A 16,799-nucleotide genomic window follows, 5' to 3' on the forward strand; every position below is an offset into this window, starting at 1 on the left:
AAAAGGTGGTAGTTAGGGAGGATCTACCGACCCAAATTCCCAATCGTGGACACTTGTTGTATAATCTGATCAAGAACCAACAGATGATTCAGTGCAAATATTTAGACTTTACTGCTTCAGTCTAAGACAAATTAAAGAAATCTCTTGATATGTCCAAATAACAACCATTTCGTAGTCCATACTGCAGTTAAGTTTACTCATCTCTACCGAAACTCAGAACATTTTTTTTTAGTACAGCCCTGTTTTCCATTAGCCAATGAACAAGCAAAATGCAGATAGGCCAAACTAAGCAAAAAAAAAAAAAAAAAAAAAAAAAAAAAAAAAAGAATTCCACTACAGTCATCTGACCTATCACCAAAACTGGACTGAAAAAGTCTCATTGTTGCCACATTTTGCATAAGGAGGAGGCAGTTCAAAGCAGTGATGGCTGAGGGTTGTTCATGACACATGGCAACAATGTTTTCCCACCATTTTCGTAGACATTGCTCTGCTGAGACGGGAACATCTGATCCACTCACAGGAAAACTGCAACTGAGCAAGCCAGCCCACTGCTTTGAACGCTGCACCTGCTCTGCAACACATTGCCAAAGCAGATCAAACATCTGCCTTGAGGCAACACCACCTAGAGCATCAAGGCAGAAGAGCCAGCTTCAGTTTTGCTTCTGCCAGGGGTAGATACCAAAAGGTGAATTTTGCTACATCCAAGTACAGGGTCCAAGACCAAGTTTCCTCTTCCATGCAGAAAGAAGCGGCCAGAGAGAACTGGAATGGAGTGCAAGAATGAAGAGAGGATGTCAAATTTCTTGTTTCTGCTGTGGCCAAAGAAAGACAAGAAGTGGGACTGGCAACAAGTACTGTTGGGAAGAGACTTTCCCCCACAGCAGTTGCTGTCTCCCTCCTAGCTGCAAGGGAGCCAACAGCTTGGTTTTCCAGGATTTTGCCACAAAATAAGCAGCTGCTCTTCCATCACCTGCCTAACGGCCTCTTTTGCTTCAGGCCAAGGACAGCCCTGCCTGAGGCTACTTTTGCCTCCTTGCTGCTCTGAGGCACAAGAGGAATGCCATTGGCCAGAAAGCTTAAATATAAAATTTCTGTGTGTGGAAAGTCTCTGTGAAGCTGCTTGCTCTGGGATGCTGTGGAGACTAAAGACATGCCCCTACCCTTCTGCATTCATGAAGGAGAAACCTATGGGTGATGACTGAAGAGAGGAGGTTCAGCCTCCCTGCTGCTAATAATGTCAGAGCTGCAGGCTCCTGGAAGATGCATAGGGATGCATCTCAGCCTGCTCCTTCTGCTCTCCAGCTTTCCCTCAGTTTTGTCCACTGGTGGACAGGACTGAGTGGACTGTAACTCGGACCCAGAAGGCTCACTCTGCTGGAAAGCAGATGCAAATCCACTCCTGCATACCCTCACTTATTACAGACCTGACCATGGGCTGAGAAGCAGTATTGGTCTTGACTGAAGCATTTAGAAAAGCTGTGATGCAACCTCGTCCATTTAATCGAGACAGACAAGGAAACACTTGTTCAAATGCTTTGCTGCTTTCAGTGCAACAGCCTCCCAAAGGCACAATCAGTCCCTGTCAGAGCCCTTTCTTAGCTGCTAGTAGGATGTGATGAAAAGCACAGCAGCTAAATGTGTTGAAGTACCAATCAATGACTAGTTTCCACTTGGGGCATGCTCAGCAGCATTACAGGAGCACGAGACATGGAACAGTGACAGCCTTGAACATGTTCTGTGTGCCGTGTGCTGTTGAAACCTGCAAGGGCAGGATTTGGGAAGGCGGGAGACAAAGGGCTTTGGCACGAGAATTACAAGTTTTCAGTTACTGGTAACACTACCATCGTACATCTACCTTGGCACCGAGCTGTAGCGTCAGATGCTAAGCTCAGGTTGACTAGCAGAGACAGGGGGTCAAGTCAAAGCTCTTTGAGCTCAAGTCCAGATGAGTTATCCCAAGTTATCTAAGAGAGAAATGAGATAAATTCTACATAAAACTTGATTTTTCCAGCAGCATGGCATTTAGACCTCTTTAGACTCTTTGATTTGTATCATTTGAGTGTATGAAAGCAGAACACATTAAATTTTTCTCAAGGTTTTTGACCATTTTGTTCAATCGGAAAGTAGAAAGAATAGGCAATAATAGGATATATTAGCGTACTTAGGGGAATAGCATAATTGCAGACTTAAAAGAGGAGAGGATGGAAGACAGGAAAATGAGAAAGCTCGCTGTTACAGTAAACTTAAATTGCCTTTGGCTGAAACAGTTAAGTTATATAAGAGTTGAACTTCCATATATTTCTTAATCTTTTGCATGGAAATTCTACATCTCTGTACAAATAACCTTGTGAAAGACTTCCATCTCAAGAATTAATCGTATTCTTTAGGAGTTTGTGGGGGCTTTCTTGGGTTAGGTCTTGATTATCAAAGACTGGAGATGGGTTTACATTAAATATAAATGTTTTCATTGCACTAGTTTGTTTACTCTGATGTGACGTATTAGCTCCAACAGACTCTGGTCTTAGAGGTTTCTGATAAAAATGCAAGAAAACCTAGGGAACAGTTTTCGGAAAATCCTGGCCCTATTGAACCCTGCCAGCTGAAGGTCGGGGAAATTTGCAAGCCTGAAAACTTTGTACCATATGTTTACTTTCGTTCTAATGGAGAAACTATCATCCCTAGCATTTTACATACGTAATCCTTCCAAACCCTGCAGTACTGGGCTGTGTTAAACTGTGCTGACGGCCAGCCATGTTGTGGTTTTGTCACTTTTAGAAGTGTTGCTCTATGTATCATATCTTATTCCTTTGTTTCCTTACAATCTTAAAGATGGGTGACCCAACTGACCACTACTTCATCTGTCTTTTCATCGGTGAGGGCACAAACCTTGGCCTTCCCCCGCTACTCAGCTCTTTAGCCCAAGACACTTAATCTTTTCAATCTTTCCTGGAAAGTTCTTAGCTACCAGAACAGAATAGTTAGAGGCAGTGACCAAATCAGAGAGTGTCAGCTAAGAACCTGCTATTACTTATGTGTAGATAAATTGCAGATTATTTGTTCTTACATGTCCTAATGTATAAGGTTTGCAGTTGTATTACGGCTCTCGGTGGAGCAGTGACTCACAAGCTGACTAGTCGCAGAGTAAGCATCCCACCTACTTCTAGCAGGGGTGTCAGAGCTCAACAGTTGTAATTCAGTTTATGCATGTTGTACGCAATACAACATGCTGTGTTGTACACAATACAACATGCTGTATATTCATTTCAGTTAGGCCTTCATATGCATTCTCACACTATTTTTCAAATGAACTGGGCTTGGTGGTTAGATCAGCACAAATGCTTGATGATGCACTAAAATGCCTTGGTGTTAAAAGTCCTTAGGCTTTGTCAGTAGTAATTCAGGAGGCTTGGCCTTAAGACAAGTCTTTGCTTCTTTATTACTTTTTACTTAAGTGTAGATAAGAGGTATGCTTGATCCTTAGCTATAATTAATGTTTCAGTTTCTAATCAGTCTGCTCTGCAACCTTGCTCCTTTGATCAAGGATTGTTATTTTAGAACTGGAATTTTATAACCACTTGTACACTGTAAGTCAGATTTTTATCTTCACTTCATCTCCAACATTCAGTCACTAATGTGTGCCAAAAAAGATCTTAAATTTATTACATATATTCTGATAAAAGAACAGCTGCTCAGGTGACTAGAGTCACTTAATCTATCACTAATAAGTTATTTAATAGCATCTAAGTTATTTTTAAGATTATAGAGTTTAAGGAAACAAGACACACAATTATTTCCTCTATCAATCTTTTCGATAGCTTGTAAACCTACTGATTTACAACCAAGCATGACAGGTTGTACCTATACTCACTTCCTTCAGGTTGCACTGTAAATAAAACTGTCAGGAGGCTAGAAGGAACAGGTTCAGATTTGTACCTTTACTGAAAGAAAGGAAGGAGCAACTTGGCCTCCTTTCCACACATGAAGTAGCCAACTGGCCAGCCACCACATTTTATGAATCTAAAAATGCAACGTACTCCATCAGTTCTGTCTGTCTGAAAGGGTCTGCTCTCTTTTCCTCTGAGACCATGATTTTTTTTAATGTTTATTCCAGACATCAGGGGTTGTCTGGAATCAGACATCACATCCCACTTTGTCAAAACTAGTCTCCCTCCCTTGAAAAATGCATAGCTCCACTGTTGCTCCCAGTTAGACACGATCAAGCAACCAGAGAATATTTTCTGTGCACACATCCCCAAGAATATTACAGTTTCCTTTCAAGTAGGATAATATTTGCTTAGCGGTGTTTGTGGTAGTCCTACTCAATCCTGTTATTTACTGCTGCACTTTCACTTCCTGCTTCTGTTCTGCTTTTTCTATAGCATCCTTTTCTGGTCTGTTCTTTCTGTGAACTATCCCACTGATAGAAAGGGATTTTTGGTTAACTCCAAAGGCAAAGCTAAGAAAAGCTGTTAGTGACAGAGTGCAGCCCTGAAAGACCACATAGACAAAAGAAGATTTCACAGGCAGTGCTTTCGATAGTCTTAACATCACTATATTCACTTATTCTTTATTGGTTCATACAGTAAAGGGAAGTGGAGTCTGTCTGGCGCTCTCGCATTCTGCTGCACCTCATTTCATATGTGCAGTTTTATGGAGTTGCATCAGTCTTGGCAGCCTGTGAGAGCTGAGGAAGTAACACACCAGGGAATGAGCAGTTTGCTTAAGTCCTGAGCGGCTCATCTGGTTAGTGCGGTGTTATCCAGTCCCTGCCACGCGAGACTAATGCTCCTGGGAGGAAGAGCTTGAGGTGTTGGGGAAGACAGGGCCATCTCCCGCAAGAATCTGAATTTAGCTACAGCTAAATCAGGACAAGGGATCCAAGCTGTGGGCTAAGTACTGCACTCCTAACTTATAATTTCAGATGCGAAGCTGCTGTTTAGGAATCTTAGTCAGCTAAATACAGGAAGAAGAAAGTAGGTACATGCCAGGGCTCGGAGTCTCCTTCAGAGAGCTCTGCAGTCACAAACAGATTCTTATGCAAAGTTTCTAGAAGCACAGTTGCTTATTTCTTTTTGCCTGTTTTCTTGACAAACTGGCAAGGAGGACTGGCTTAAGACATCAGGAATGGAGCAGAGAAAACGTGTGTAATGAAGGTATTACAGGAAAGCAAATGTTGAGTTCATAAAGCCAGAGGATATGAGCCACACGAGGGAACATTCTTAGAATTGTTTAATCTTGTAACGGAGAAGCTGTACCGTACACCTCTTTCTTGGAAAATGCAACCACCAGCATATCTCTCTCTCTTGTATGCAGGAAAAACTGGCTTGCACCCCCCGGAAGTACTGGCAACCACCATCCAGGAAACAAAATCCAGAGAAACGGCCTCTGCAAAAGCAGGTAAAGCTAAGAAATGAGGTAGAGAGCACAGTCCGCAGCTTTTGAGCTGGGCATTGAGAGGCAGAAGCTGCTGTGCTGGCCCAGTACTTTGCTCTATATCATGCAGTGTGTTACCTTAGGCAGCCAATGGATATCAAATGCACCTAAAAAAGAGAGGCAGAGACAATGTTCTCCACTTCATGTCATGCTGCGAGGGAGTGTGGACAAGAGGTGGCTTTCTCCACTAGCCTGAAGTTCCTCAGTCAGTGTCCTGAAGTATGAAGTTTGATCACCCTCACAACACCAACTTAGATTGCATAATGAAACTTTTAGCATTTCTAGAATTCCTCTTACAGTGTTATTCTAGGATTTAGCCAAAGCTCTGTTCAGGAAAGCCTTATTATTGTAGCTGGCAGAGACTACCGGAGTTATTTTTACCAGAGGAATCAAAGATTACAGAATACCCAGTTTTAGGATTGTTGCAACAGAAGTTGCCCTTAATGCAAATTAATTTAATGCAAAGGCTAGGCTAAAAGACTACCTTGTTCCTCTTCTCACAGCTTGAAGGTTAAAGCAAACCAATCACATGCTGTGCACATCAGAGTCCCAAGCTAACTGTTCCAGCTGAGTGGACTATGACAGCTTTTGAATAGCTGGACGACACGGTAGACAACTGGCCAGCCCTAGAAAACACCTGTCTAACTACAAGGGTGTATGCTATCAAGGCATCCTTCAAACAAAATATCTCATCCCAGGGATATGTGAGGAACAAGGGAAAGATGAAGCACCAGCTTGTGCAATAGCAGAAGAGAAACAAAAGGTTACTGATAGTTCTTCCACTTCGTTCTTCCACTTCATTCCCTAGAGTTAAAGGGGAGAGGTTTCTGGCACCAGTTTGCAGAAGTGTTGGCAAAGGTAGATGTAAATCCCGGGGAATTCCACCACCTAGTTAGCTGAACCAACAGAAGTTGGCTTTGATGAAGCCTGAAGAGGCATTTTCTACACAATGTTTTTCGGTTTTGACGAATGTGGCCTCCTAGGTCAACCGAAGAGAGAACCCAGATGTTAGTTTCCTGCATGGGCTGCAAGAACATGCTCCCGCTGTTCTTCAGGGAACTGCAGTGAATCAAGGACACATGGGAGTGAAGAGTCGTATTTAACGTATGGAGTTACTCAGAGCCATTTTAGAAAATGGAGCAGGTTTGCCTGGAAGATAGGGCTCTAATTGTTCTTGCCAAAAAAAATTATCTTTCAGTTCTGTTAATGCTGATGACTCACTCGTAAGCATTCAGATTTTCCCCATCTTCAATAGTGCCAGTGAGTCCCTCTCTTGAGGTTTTCTTTGAAGACTCATCTTCAGTAAAACCATCATCAGAACTTTTATTTAGATAAAATGGCTTTCCTTGTCACTCTGGAACAGCCATGAAAATGCAGTGTGCTCAGAAAGACAGAAAAAGAGAGAAAAGTATCTTTATCTTTTGCTGTCAATATTTGGGTTTGATATTATTGCATTGGTAAGAGCTAGCTTTGCAGCTCTTTGAAACAGCTAGTGTTTGTCACTGCATGACATAGCTGCAGAATGTAAAAGGTCTGCTTCCTCTGGTTACTTTTCAGACAGGAATCTCTAAGACTACTTTTTGGGAAGTGCTACTGTCCTAAAAGCTTATCTGGATTACCCTTCTATTCATTTTGTATCATCTGGACTGTTTAAATGCAATTCCATTCTATATCGCAGTCAGACATCTAGCTCAGTGGGTTATGCAAGCATCTAACATCTACTCTCCGAAAGACATACAGAGTTTCAGCCAAAGTTGTCATCTCCAAATGTTGTCTTGCTCTGGGAACATTTCTCTCCGGAGCACGCCTGTGTGTGTCCAAGTCAGCATGTGTCGGCACAGTGCTCAGGAGCCAAATGACACAGTGCCAGATTGGCTGGAAGAGCCAGTCCCTGGACTTGGATTAGAGAGGCATCGCTGCACTGGGGCCAGGTGATTATCTGGTTGTCAACAATTTCATTAGTGGAAGTGCTCAGCTTTGCAGGACAGGAATATATCTCTTGGTCCTGATATACTCTGAAAGGATTTTTCATGTGGCAGCTAAGATGTGATCACAGGTTACAGGTTTTAGCTTTTTAAGAAGCATTTTCTTAAAGCTTATAGTTTAAGGCATGCTTAGGTTTGGAGGAGAGGGGAAGTAGCACTGAGTGCAACCTACTCAGGACAAACTAAAAATTTCACCGCTTTCTGAGAGTAGCAACAATTTTGTGACCACTTTGCTCAGAAGTCCTCCACCGGTCGATGGGCTTCCTAGCTAGAAAGTTAGTCTTTTAGTTACCCTCTTCTGCAAGGATGGCCCCAGCCTCAATAGGAATTTTACGTGTTGATTGTTTCAACAAATGCAGCTTTTGGTCAGCCACACATGGTTAGACACTAATTGTGTTTGTAGCTGGAGTCGCCACAGAAGCCGTTGGCATGATGCGGAGATTAGTCATACTATCAATTTTTTTTTCTATTACACTTTAGGATTCATAGAAATGAAGGACCTCAGAGATTTTAGCAGAGAAGGTACATGAAGGCAAATAGGTATCTCTGCTGATTCCGCAGTGCCTTAGAGTCATGGGTTTTGGGCAAATCAAACTTGTGAACATAGCTTATGTCTTCAAGAGAGATTTATGCAAGAATCATTTGTCCAACTTGACACAGGGTAAAATATAATTTTGTCAAACCTTACTTTCCGGTAAAAGGACACTTTTGAGACAAAAACTAGGAATTTTTGAGCTTGCCACATTTCAGAAGGAAAAAAAAAGTCTTTCCTGATATACAGTTTTATCTAATTAGATGACTTAATGAAATAAAGATGCAATCTTGCTTTTATGCAAGCCAAAAATGTTCCATTGTATAACATGAAATTACAAGGAGTTAGCAGGAATTGAGGCGTCAAGAGATGGTTGCAGGGAGGAGCAGAGACATTACAGCCAAGCACCAAGTTCAAAGTTTTGAAGGTACAGAAACAAAGAAAAACTGCTCCAGCAGCAAAACATAAAAGTTGTATGGCAGAGCAGACAAGCCTAATACAAGTGCATTTTGTAGGTGACAAATATACCACTAAAGCATATATAAAAGGGAGTTTTGAGATGTAACACACAACTTTAAGGTTTTTATTGAAAGTCAGTGATTAATGTAAAATTTGAAATTCTTTTGATTTAGTGCATTTTTCTACTTTGTACTTTCACCTGTTCTTCTATTAATATTTGAGGAATGATCTGTGAAGAGCAGGATCTTAAGTGTTTGTCCCTCATCCTCTGGCAAGGATCTCTGCCATCTCTGTAGCAAACAGCAGGGATGGATTAAGACTACAACACCGTTCAGAGCCATGGAAGCTTCTCAAATCCTCCTGCAGATGCCTTCTCCCATCATTCCTTTATTGCTTTGCTTTTGGTCATGCTTCCAAAAGAGCAGCCAGAGAGCCACAGTCTTCTGCTGCCCACTAAAAGCTGCTGCTGCTACTGCGTTTGTTGAGGTATTTGCGGGCCAAATAACAAGAAATCCCGCATTTATTCACACTTGGCAATTGGGTCTTGCCAATAACTGTGATGTAGTCAAGGAGTAAGCAGTAAAATCTGACAGATTAAGCAATGAGCACATCGCTCAACACAGGTGTACTCGTAATGCAAGGAAAGGCATGCAATTTACTGTCTGTGCAAACAGAATTGTCTGAGTACTGTTCAGTCTTTCAAGTATGAAAATAATGAAGTCATGTCATAGCTGGGTGATCTTGTTACAAGTATATGGTGTATGAACAAACATTATCTAGTGTGAAGACTAGGCTAATAGTTTACTAGCAAACAGGCAGAAACCTCTAGGGCTTGTTAGTGATTGGCACAGCTCTCTTCCTGAGTTGGAGTAATGTATCTATCTATCTCCTTTATTTCTGGCCTTGCCTCAAACATATAGATCTCAGTTTGGGAGTATGGTTTTAGGACTTCTTCAGAGGCCAAGGAAACATTAGACCAACCTCTGAAACATCTCAGAAATACCAATCCTGAAAGACAATATGTTGTCATGTGTAGGCCAGTCATAGCTCTGTTGCTCCAAAGCAAGATTCAAGAAGGTAAGACAGGAAGAGTCTGTACAGTATGAGATAATTTCTGCTCAGAAAGCAAGCAGCTTAAGAAAGCCAGTGATGTTCACCAAAGGGACTTTAAAGAGACACAGCATCCTTTGGGGAAGCTGTTCGGGGAACATGGCCCAACAACTTAAAAAAAAAAAAAAAAGGTCACTTTTCTGTGTGTATCGTTTATTTTGCTTCTTAAATTCACAGGATAAATATGACACTCTGTAGCCAAATATGCCAGCTGACTCCCTCCAGTTCTATTCAGATCAGGTTCCCACTACCCTTTCCAGGGACAAAAAAATGCAAAGTATTTCCCAAGCGTGTATCTCTTGTGATTTCATATAGAGGTATAGGGATTAGTTCATTAAAGAGCTAACTTCAGACTCTTAATATATGCTGACTTCAAACACATATTCATTTGTAACTCTTCACGTAAATAGGACTGTAGGATTAAAAAAAATTTTTTTTTTTTCAAAAATAAATTGTGGAAAATAAGCTGAGTCTGTAAGGACATATGTTATGGCAGTTCCTACTCTTGTCACTGCCTCTTTCAGCTTTTCCAAGAAAAAATCTAGAAACTGAGTGTAACAGGAAGTTTACCTCAATATGAAGAAAGTAAATAGCTGGAGAAGGAAAGGTTCGCAGGGGTAAAATCAGGAAGTTGGAGCCTATACACTTCAACCTTTTCTCTAGAGATCTCTGATATCTATCCCTCCTTTGAGGGACTTTCAATATATGATCCCTCCCAGTAGATTCCACAGATACACCATCCTTTATGTATACCTTTGGGTCAAGTCACTTGCTCCACAAGGCACCTGAAATCATTGCTTTCTCCATGTTTCAGGAGTTGGTGATGGGCAGGAGAAAAACAGAAGGGATTAAATCTTGTGTAGTTCCGCCTTATGGCAGTTCAAAAATCTTAATTGCCTCATGTAAATAAATCATTTACTACCCATCTTGACTTAGAAGTAGCCGATGGCCAGTTCCAAAGAAAGGCAGCCTGCAGCAGAGATGTAGTCCACAAAATGGCAAAAAAAATAGATGTGTTTATCCATATGTGAGAAACTTTGGAGTATAAAAGGTGCTATCTGAGCACTACCGACTTTGCTCTGTTGCTGGGACCATGCAACCAAAAGTTATTCTACTCAACTTCTAGCTTGGGTGTAAGAAGTATTTCAGGGTGCCAAAACAGTGTTTTGGTTATCCAAACCAGATTTTTCCCTGGTTGCTCAGACTAGATGTGGGAGTCCTGGATGGACTTTTTCTCTCCCTGATTCAAAACAGCTATTTGTTTTTAAACAAAATGCAGGCTGTTTAAGCATCCTAACACTCACAACAGTTGCTCCGTAGCAGTTTGGAATTTAGGGGTCTTTACTGGTGAAATATCATGGGGTGCTCTCATTCAAAGTCCATGAAGGAAAGCTTAGTGGGTACCAACCACAGCATCCTTTCCTGCAGCGAGCACCTTCCTCTCCAACTTGCATGTGTTTCGTCTTGTCTGACTGAAGCTACCACACACCCCAGCGATCATGTTATTTTCCTGGGCTCTGCGATATGAGTTTAATCCCTGAGGCCACAGCAGAGGACTGAGACTGGTTTCCCACAGCCTGTGTGGATTCCTTACCAACCGGCTATTCAGGGAAAGGCAACTACTACCTCCAACTGCTTTAATAATCTTTTGATTCCTCAGCTTGTACTGCCAGTGCCCAAAATGAAATGCTTTGCCATTTGTTTTGCCTGAAACTATTCCACGAAACTGCTTCCAATTTATGAATGGGTTTGGCTACCTCAGAACCTCATTTTTAGCAAAGCAGCGACTTGCCAGAAACCCTTACCCGGTGCTATTCTTGAGCACTTTGCCCAATCTTATGTTTCAGAAGCACTGCCTGTGTATAGTGTGGTTGCTACAACCTTCCCTCCAAGCCCTCTCCTCCCTCAGTCAAAACAGGAAGGCAGGAGAGGAGTCGCGGCCAAGGCCCCTTGACCTTCCCGGGAGGCAGCCAGTATTTATGTGTAGGCACTGGCTTGACGATCCGCGCGGCGATGACAGGGATGAGTTATAAAGTGATGCTGGTATAAGTGTAGTTTTAACGAGGCGTAGGATTTCCAGGATTTAGGATTGTTTTTAGCACCTTTCCTCCCAGCGCCGGCTCCTCCCTGCTCCCCCGCTATCCTTCACACTGTGGCACAGGGCGATGCCCGGGGCTCATCGCAATGGGCCCCACGTAACACCCCAGGGGCTGTTTCCCCCGCGCCTGCCCTCTCCCTCCTTGGTCCTCTCACAGCTGGCTGATGCCCGGGGAGTTTTGGGTCGGCCAGCGGCGTGGGGGCCCTCAGGGAGGGAAACCTGGAGGCCGCGCATCTGCTGGAGCCGCTCCGGGCAGCACGGGGCCTCGCCAGGAGGAGCCGTGCAGGCAGGCAGAGGCAGAACTGGCCTCAAACTTTAAAGCTGCTCCGAGGGCCTGGATATTCCAAATTCACCACTCCTGCTGCCTTCGCCTCTCGGATCTGTCAGAGAGGGGATGCTTGGAAGAAGGGATGGAAAAAAAGTAGTAGTCAGGGACTGAAATTCTCAACATTGTGCTTGAATCCATGCTTGCTAGGACCAGCAGCCTAATTTATGGTGGGCAGGACTCTAATACCACTTACACATTTTCTTCCCCACATGAAGGAGAGCATAAAGCTGACTTCAACTCATTGGAATCTGCACCAAAAAGAGAACTAAGCTTTTAGTTTTAATATATTTATTAGCTACCCTTAAAAATACAAATAGAAAATACCAATTAAAGAAGCAAAAATATTTTAAGTGCTTTTCTGATAAACAATCTAGATTTATTACTACTTCTATGAGTTAGTGAAGAAGAGTCCTGTCTTTCCACTAACAGGTGAGCCAATAGCAAATGCATTCCCTGTATTTTCCTGCTGCTGGGAGAAGAGAGCAAAAAGACACCCGCTCCCTCTGCACCCGAGCAGAGTTTTCAGTCTCAAAGAATTATCTTAATTCTTGTAATTCCGACCTACACCCAGTCAGAAGAAAAACTCCCTTTCACTTGCAAGGGAAAAAGCTTTCAAGAAAATTAATCTGATTGTCAAATAGACCTTTCACAATGGTCCAGCTCTTTTCCATTTGAGTGGTGGCTTCACTGAGCCAGGAAGCCTGTGCACACGACCAATCTTTGGTCAGTAGACTTTTTCCTTATTCTTTTTTTTTTTTTAATGTTTTTGGGCATATGTGTTCAGCATTTCACAACTGCAGAAGCATGACTTTTCTTCCAAAGTTGTCTACGGGAGAACAATTAAGTTATTTAAGACTAGCTCGGGAAGCTGCTGACACATTTTGCTTCTGAGCGCGCGGCTCTGCAGTTTATCTTGACAGAGCCCAAAACACAAATGCTGGCCTCCTGCCTCCGCTTCCTTGTAACCAGCCATCAGAGAAACAGATTTCCCCACTTCTCTGCTAACTAGATATGCCTGGTTTGCTTAACCAGCAAGTGCATTCCTGCACTTCAGGAAGAACACTCTGCGCTCATTACGAGCTACTGGGCTACAGCACAAGATTGAGAAAACAGATTTGTTTTGGACAGCCCACTCTGATGCGGAGGTGCCAGGGTGAACAACCTTTGAAGCAAATCTGCATTCAAGAGCAAGATGAATAATCTGACAAGTGAATGGCTCTGTATTTTATATCAGCATGCAAAAACGACTAGAAGCTGCAGGGATCTGACTCACACACAGAAATAGTGGCCTGGGAATGGCCGGTCCTGCCACCACCACCACCACCAGCAGCTGCCTGCCCTCACTGCTGAGGAATCGACAGCTCAGACACCACTTCTTAAGCGATTCAGCCACAAAAGGTTACAACGAGGTGTTTGGGGGAAACATGTCAGAGCCAATTTCTAACTTTTCTTTTTAAGGCAACCCTTGAAATAGCCATGAGTCGTCACAAACCCCTTCAGCTCTCTAAGCAAGAGGATAGAAACCCTGCCAGGCATCCCCCGTGGAAATGGTGCCAGTCGCAAGTCAGCACTCGGCGGCGCAGCTTGTCCCAGCTCAGCCCCGGCAAGGTGTTGGCACAGTCCCTCTGATCCCTCATCAGGCAAGCAGGCTTTCTGAGGCGGATGAGCTTTAAACTATGACCTGTTTAAGTGTCCTGCCCCGTTATTGATCTGCAGCTGCAAACAATTCTACAACCACTCTGCCAGCTGCCTTCTGCAGTGAGTTCCTCCACTCAAACACGCAGTCCTAAGCCTAGGCTAGCGCTTCAGTTCCTCTGAATAGCCACAATAGTATTTCACTTGCTTTTCTTAGAAAAAAGAGGGGCTTTTGAAAGTGCCTTAGAAATGGTTCTTGACTTCTCAGCTCCTCTTCTGACCAAGAACTTGCTAGCATGCTTATCATGCAGAGAGAGACACAACTCAGAATCAAACTGCTACAAGTGGAGAGAGGGAAAAACAGGGATTGCAGATGTGCACCCATTCTGAGCAAGAGTGCAGACACATGTGGTGGCTATGCCCTGTCTGCCATATCCTTTCTCCTCTCTTCTGTCAGCAGAAGAGGTCCCTGAGAAGGGCTGCATCCAGGGGCTGAGGCAGCTGGAAATCAGCTACCTAAAAATGACAAGTTCTTGCCGGAGCAGCTCCCTGATAAGGCTCACTGCCCAGCTGCACCCGTGGGAGGGTAGAGGAGGAAGCAGGACTATGCAGGGCTAGGGGAGAGCAAGCAGGAGTGTCAACGGGAAGCTGGAGAAGTCTGAGCTTCTGCAGAATGAACCCTTCACCAGGGTTCACCAGTGATGTTCACATCACTGCCCAGGCAGCTCCCTCTGGGAGTGGGAATCTGACACTCCATTCCTCTGCTGGGGGGTTAGTTTTCCACTCGGTTCCCCGATGGTTTTAGCTAATTCCACAGCTTCTTCCTGCATCTCCCAGGAGTACAGGTGGGAAGCACAGCAAGGCAGGAACACCCCTTCTGGTAGCAGCCTCACTTATGTCAGCTTTAAGCTGCTGTGCAATTGCAACTTGAGGGCTAAAGGCACTGTATAGAAATCTGGGAAGAGACACGACAAGTCTGCTCAGAGCAATTTTGTCACTGAATTATGCAACATTCTGCTTTGCTACACTGAAGCTCTTTTTAGAGATCTGAAATTTGGTTCCTTAACCCTGCTTCAAAGACCACCTCCAGATGAAAATGTCTCCTCAAAACAACAACAACAAAAAACAAATAAACAAACAAAAAACACACAAAAAAACACACACACACAAAACCCCCAAAAAACCACTGTAGTGATGTAGGTGACAGCATCCAGCCCCTGAACTGTAGACAGCGCTGTCCCTCTGCTTCTCGCTGGGTACAGTACAGCCAGAACTGCAGCACTAGGAACTTGGGACACCCTTTCTGAATCACTTCTGCAATGCCTATAGCAGGCTTCATTGAAAAATCTTCTTTTACATTGTGATTAATATGCCATAGTGCAACTAGGGATTGGTAAGTGACTTTAATCAATGATTTTATTAAAAAAAAATCTTTAAGATTACCTTGAGGCACTGTGGTACACAAAATACGGCAATATATATGGTACACACAATATTGCATCTCAGTTCTGATGCTATTTTACAGGAATGGGTCTGGCCAGGATTCCTCTTTTCTTCGAAAGAGAGCAAAGATCAGCTCAAAGATCACTCACTTTAGGAGGATGCAAAGCAGCAGCTAACGAGCTGGCTTTGCACTGCCAGGTGCACAGAGGGCAAATGCATCAGGTGAGCTCCCACAATTTCAATGCATCCAAAACTGCAACAGTTAGACGGGATGCTTGCCCGGGACACACAAAACCAACGGATTTGAGGACGCTTTGGCCGCTGGCATTCAACTGTTGGGAGCCACAGGAATCAGGATGTAGGAATTTGGGTCTTTGTTTCAGGAACATTCCTTGGAAAGTGTGAGCGCCGGCTGCGAGATGCTCCCAAATTCCTCATCTTATCTGCGCCCGGCGCAGCGGGGTCCCACAGCGAGCCCGAGCGCCCCGCGGCCGCCGCCACCGGGGGGGTCCGCGCTCATCACACGGCAAATTCCTCCCCGTTACCGCCCCGGCAGCCCTGGGCCCGCGGGGTCAGCCCGGGATGCGGCGGCAGCGCCGGGTCCCCCCGAGCCGCGGCTGCCCGCGCAGGGGCAGCTCAGCGGCGCTCGCAACTTCGGCGTCGCGCGGGCGCGGCGAGCGGCGGCGGCACAAAGTTGCCACACTTCAAAAAGAGACCAAAAAAAAAAAAAAAAAGGAGATAAAGAAAGAAAGAAAAGAAAAAAGATGAGGAAAAAGGGGAGAAAAAAAAGAAAAAAAAAATAAGAGGGAGATTTAAAAAAAAAAAAAAAACTTTCCCTGCTCTGGGCGCCGTGCACACAGACAATATCGCTAATGAGAAAAAAAAAAAAAAAAAAAAAAAAAAAAGTGTGGCTGTTTTTTTGTTTGTTTGTTTTCTGCCTTAAAAAAAAAAAAAAAAAAAAAAAAAGTTTGGGCGAGGACAGGAGCAGGAGGGAGCCCCGGGACGGGGGGCTCGGCGAGGCGGCCCTGCGCAGCCCCGGGCGCGGGGAGCGGCGCTGCGGGTCCCGGCCGAGCGGCCGCCACCTGCGCCGCGAGGGAGGCGGCGGCGGGTGCCCCCCGCCGCGGCGACACTTACTTTCTGGGGGTCGGCGTAGGTGCCCAGCCCCAGGAGCGGGATGCTGTTGCCGTCGCTCAGCGGGATGCGGTGGCTCTCGGCTGTGAGGCTCATGGTGCCGGCGAGGCGGGCTGCCCCGAGCCCCCGGCAGCCTCCGCAGGGGCAGGGGCAGGGGCGGGAGCCGCTGCCGCCGCCGCCGCTCCGCAACCTGCCGCGGATCCCTCGCGCAGCGGAGGCCGGGGCTCGCAGTGGCCGCTCCCGCGGGCCGCCCGCGCCTTTTTGGGGCGCGGGGCCACGTGCGCCCGCGGCGGCCCCGCGCCGCCCCCCGCGCCGCCCCCGCGCCCCCCGCGCCGCCCCCGCCGCGGCGGCGGCAGCAGCAGCAGCAGCAATGGGAAGAGCGTGTGGCCCCGCGCGGAGCGAGCGCCGGGCCGGGCACGTCTCAGGGAGGTGCAAAGCCCCTTCTCGTTACTAATATTATTGCTTTTTACATCCCGCACTCGGGGTTGCCAAGAAGCGCGCTCTGGGGCAGTTCCTCTCCCTGCCCTCTAAAGGCTACGGGACACAGGTTGAGAAGTGCTGCTATAGGAGCAAGGCGGACACGCAGGAAACCCTCGCGGGCAACTGAGCAGTTCCTGCGCCTGGGCAGGAATCCTGGGCTACGGG

The 16,799-nt window shown here is 45.3% G+C and overlaps 1 protein-coding gene across 1 annotated transcript in view; it reads right to left on the reverse strand.

The window, feature by feature from the left end:
* The window catches only part of AKR1D1 (aldo-keto reductase family 1 member D1), a 34,946-nt gene extending 18,646 nt beyond the window's left edge, over window positions 1-16,300 (reverse strand). Inside the window, exon 1 of the mRNA XM_088521646.1 lies at window positions 16,158-16,300. Within this exon, the coding sequence (XP_088377772.1) occupies window positions 16,158-16,250 (93 nt within the window). The 5' untranslated portion in view covers window positions 16,251-16,300. The remainder of the gene's footprint in view (window positions 1-16,157) is intronic.
* Between the last annotated feature and the right edge of the window lie 499 nt (window positions 16,301-16,799).

Source organism: Tinamus guttatus, unplaced genomic scaffold (assembly GCF_059628265.1).
Source record: "Tinamus guttatus ecotype Peru unplaced genomic scaffold, ASM5962826v1 Tinamus_guttatus_pri_ptg000125l, whole genome shotgun sequence".
Taxonomy (NCBI): Eukaryota; Metazoa; Chordata; class Aves; order Tinamiformes; family Tinamidae; genus Tinamus; species Tinamus guttatus.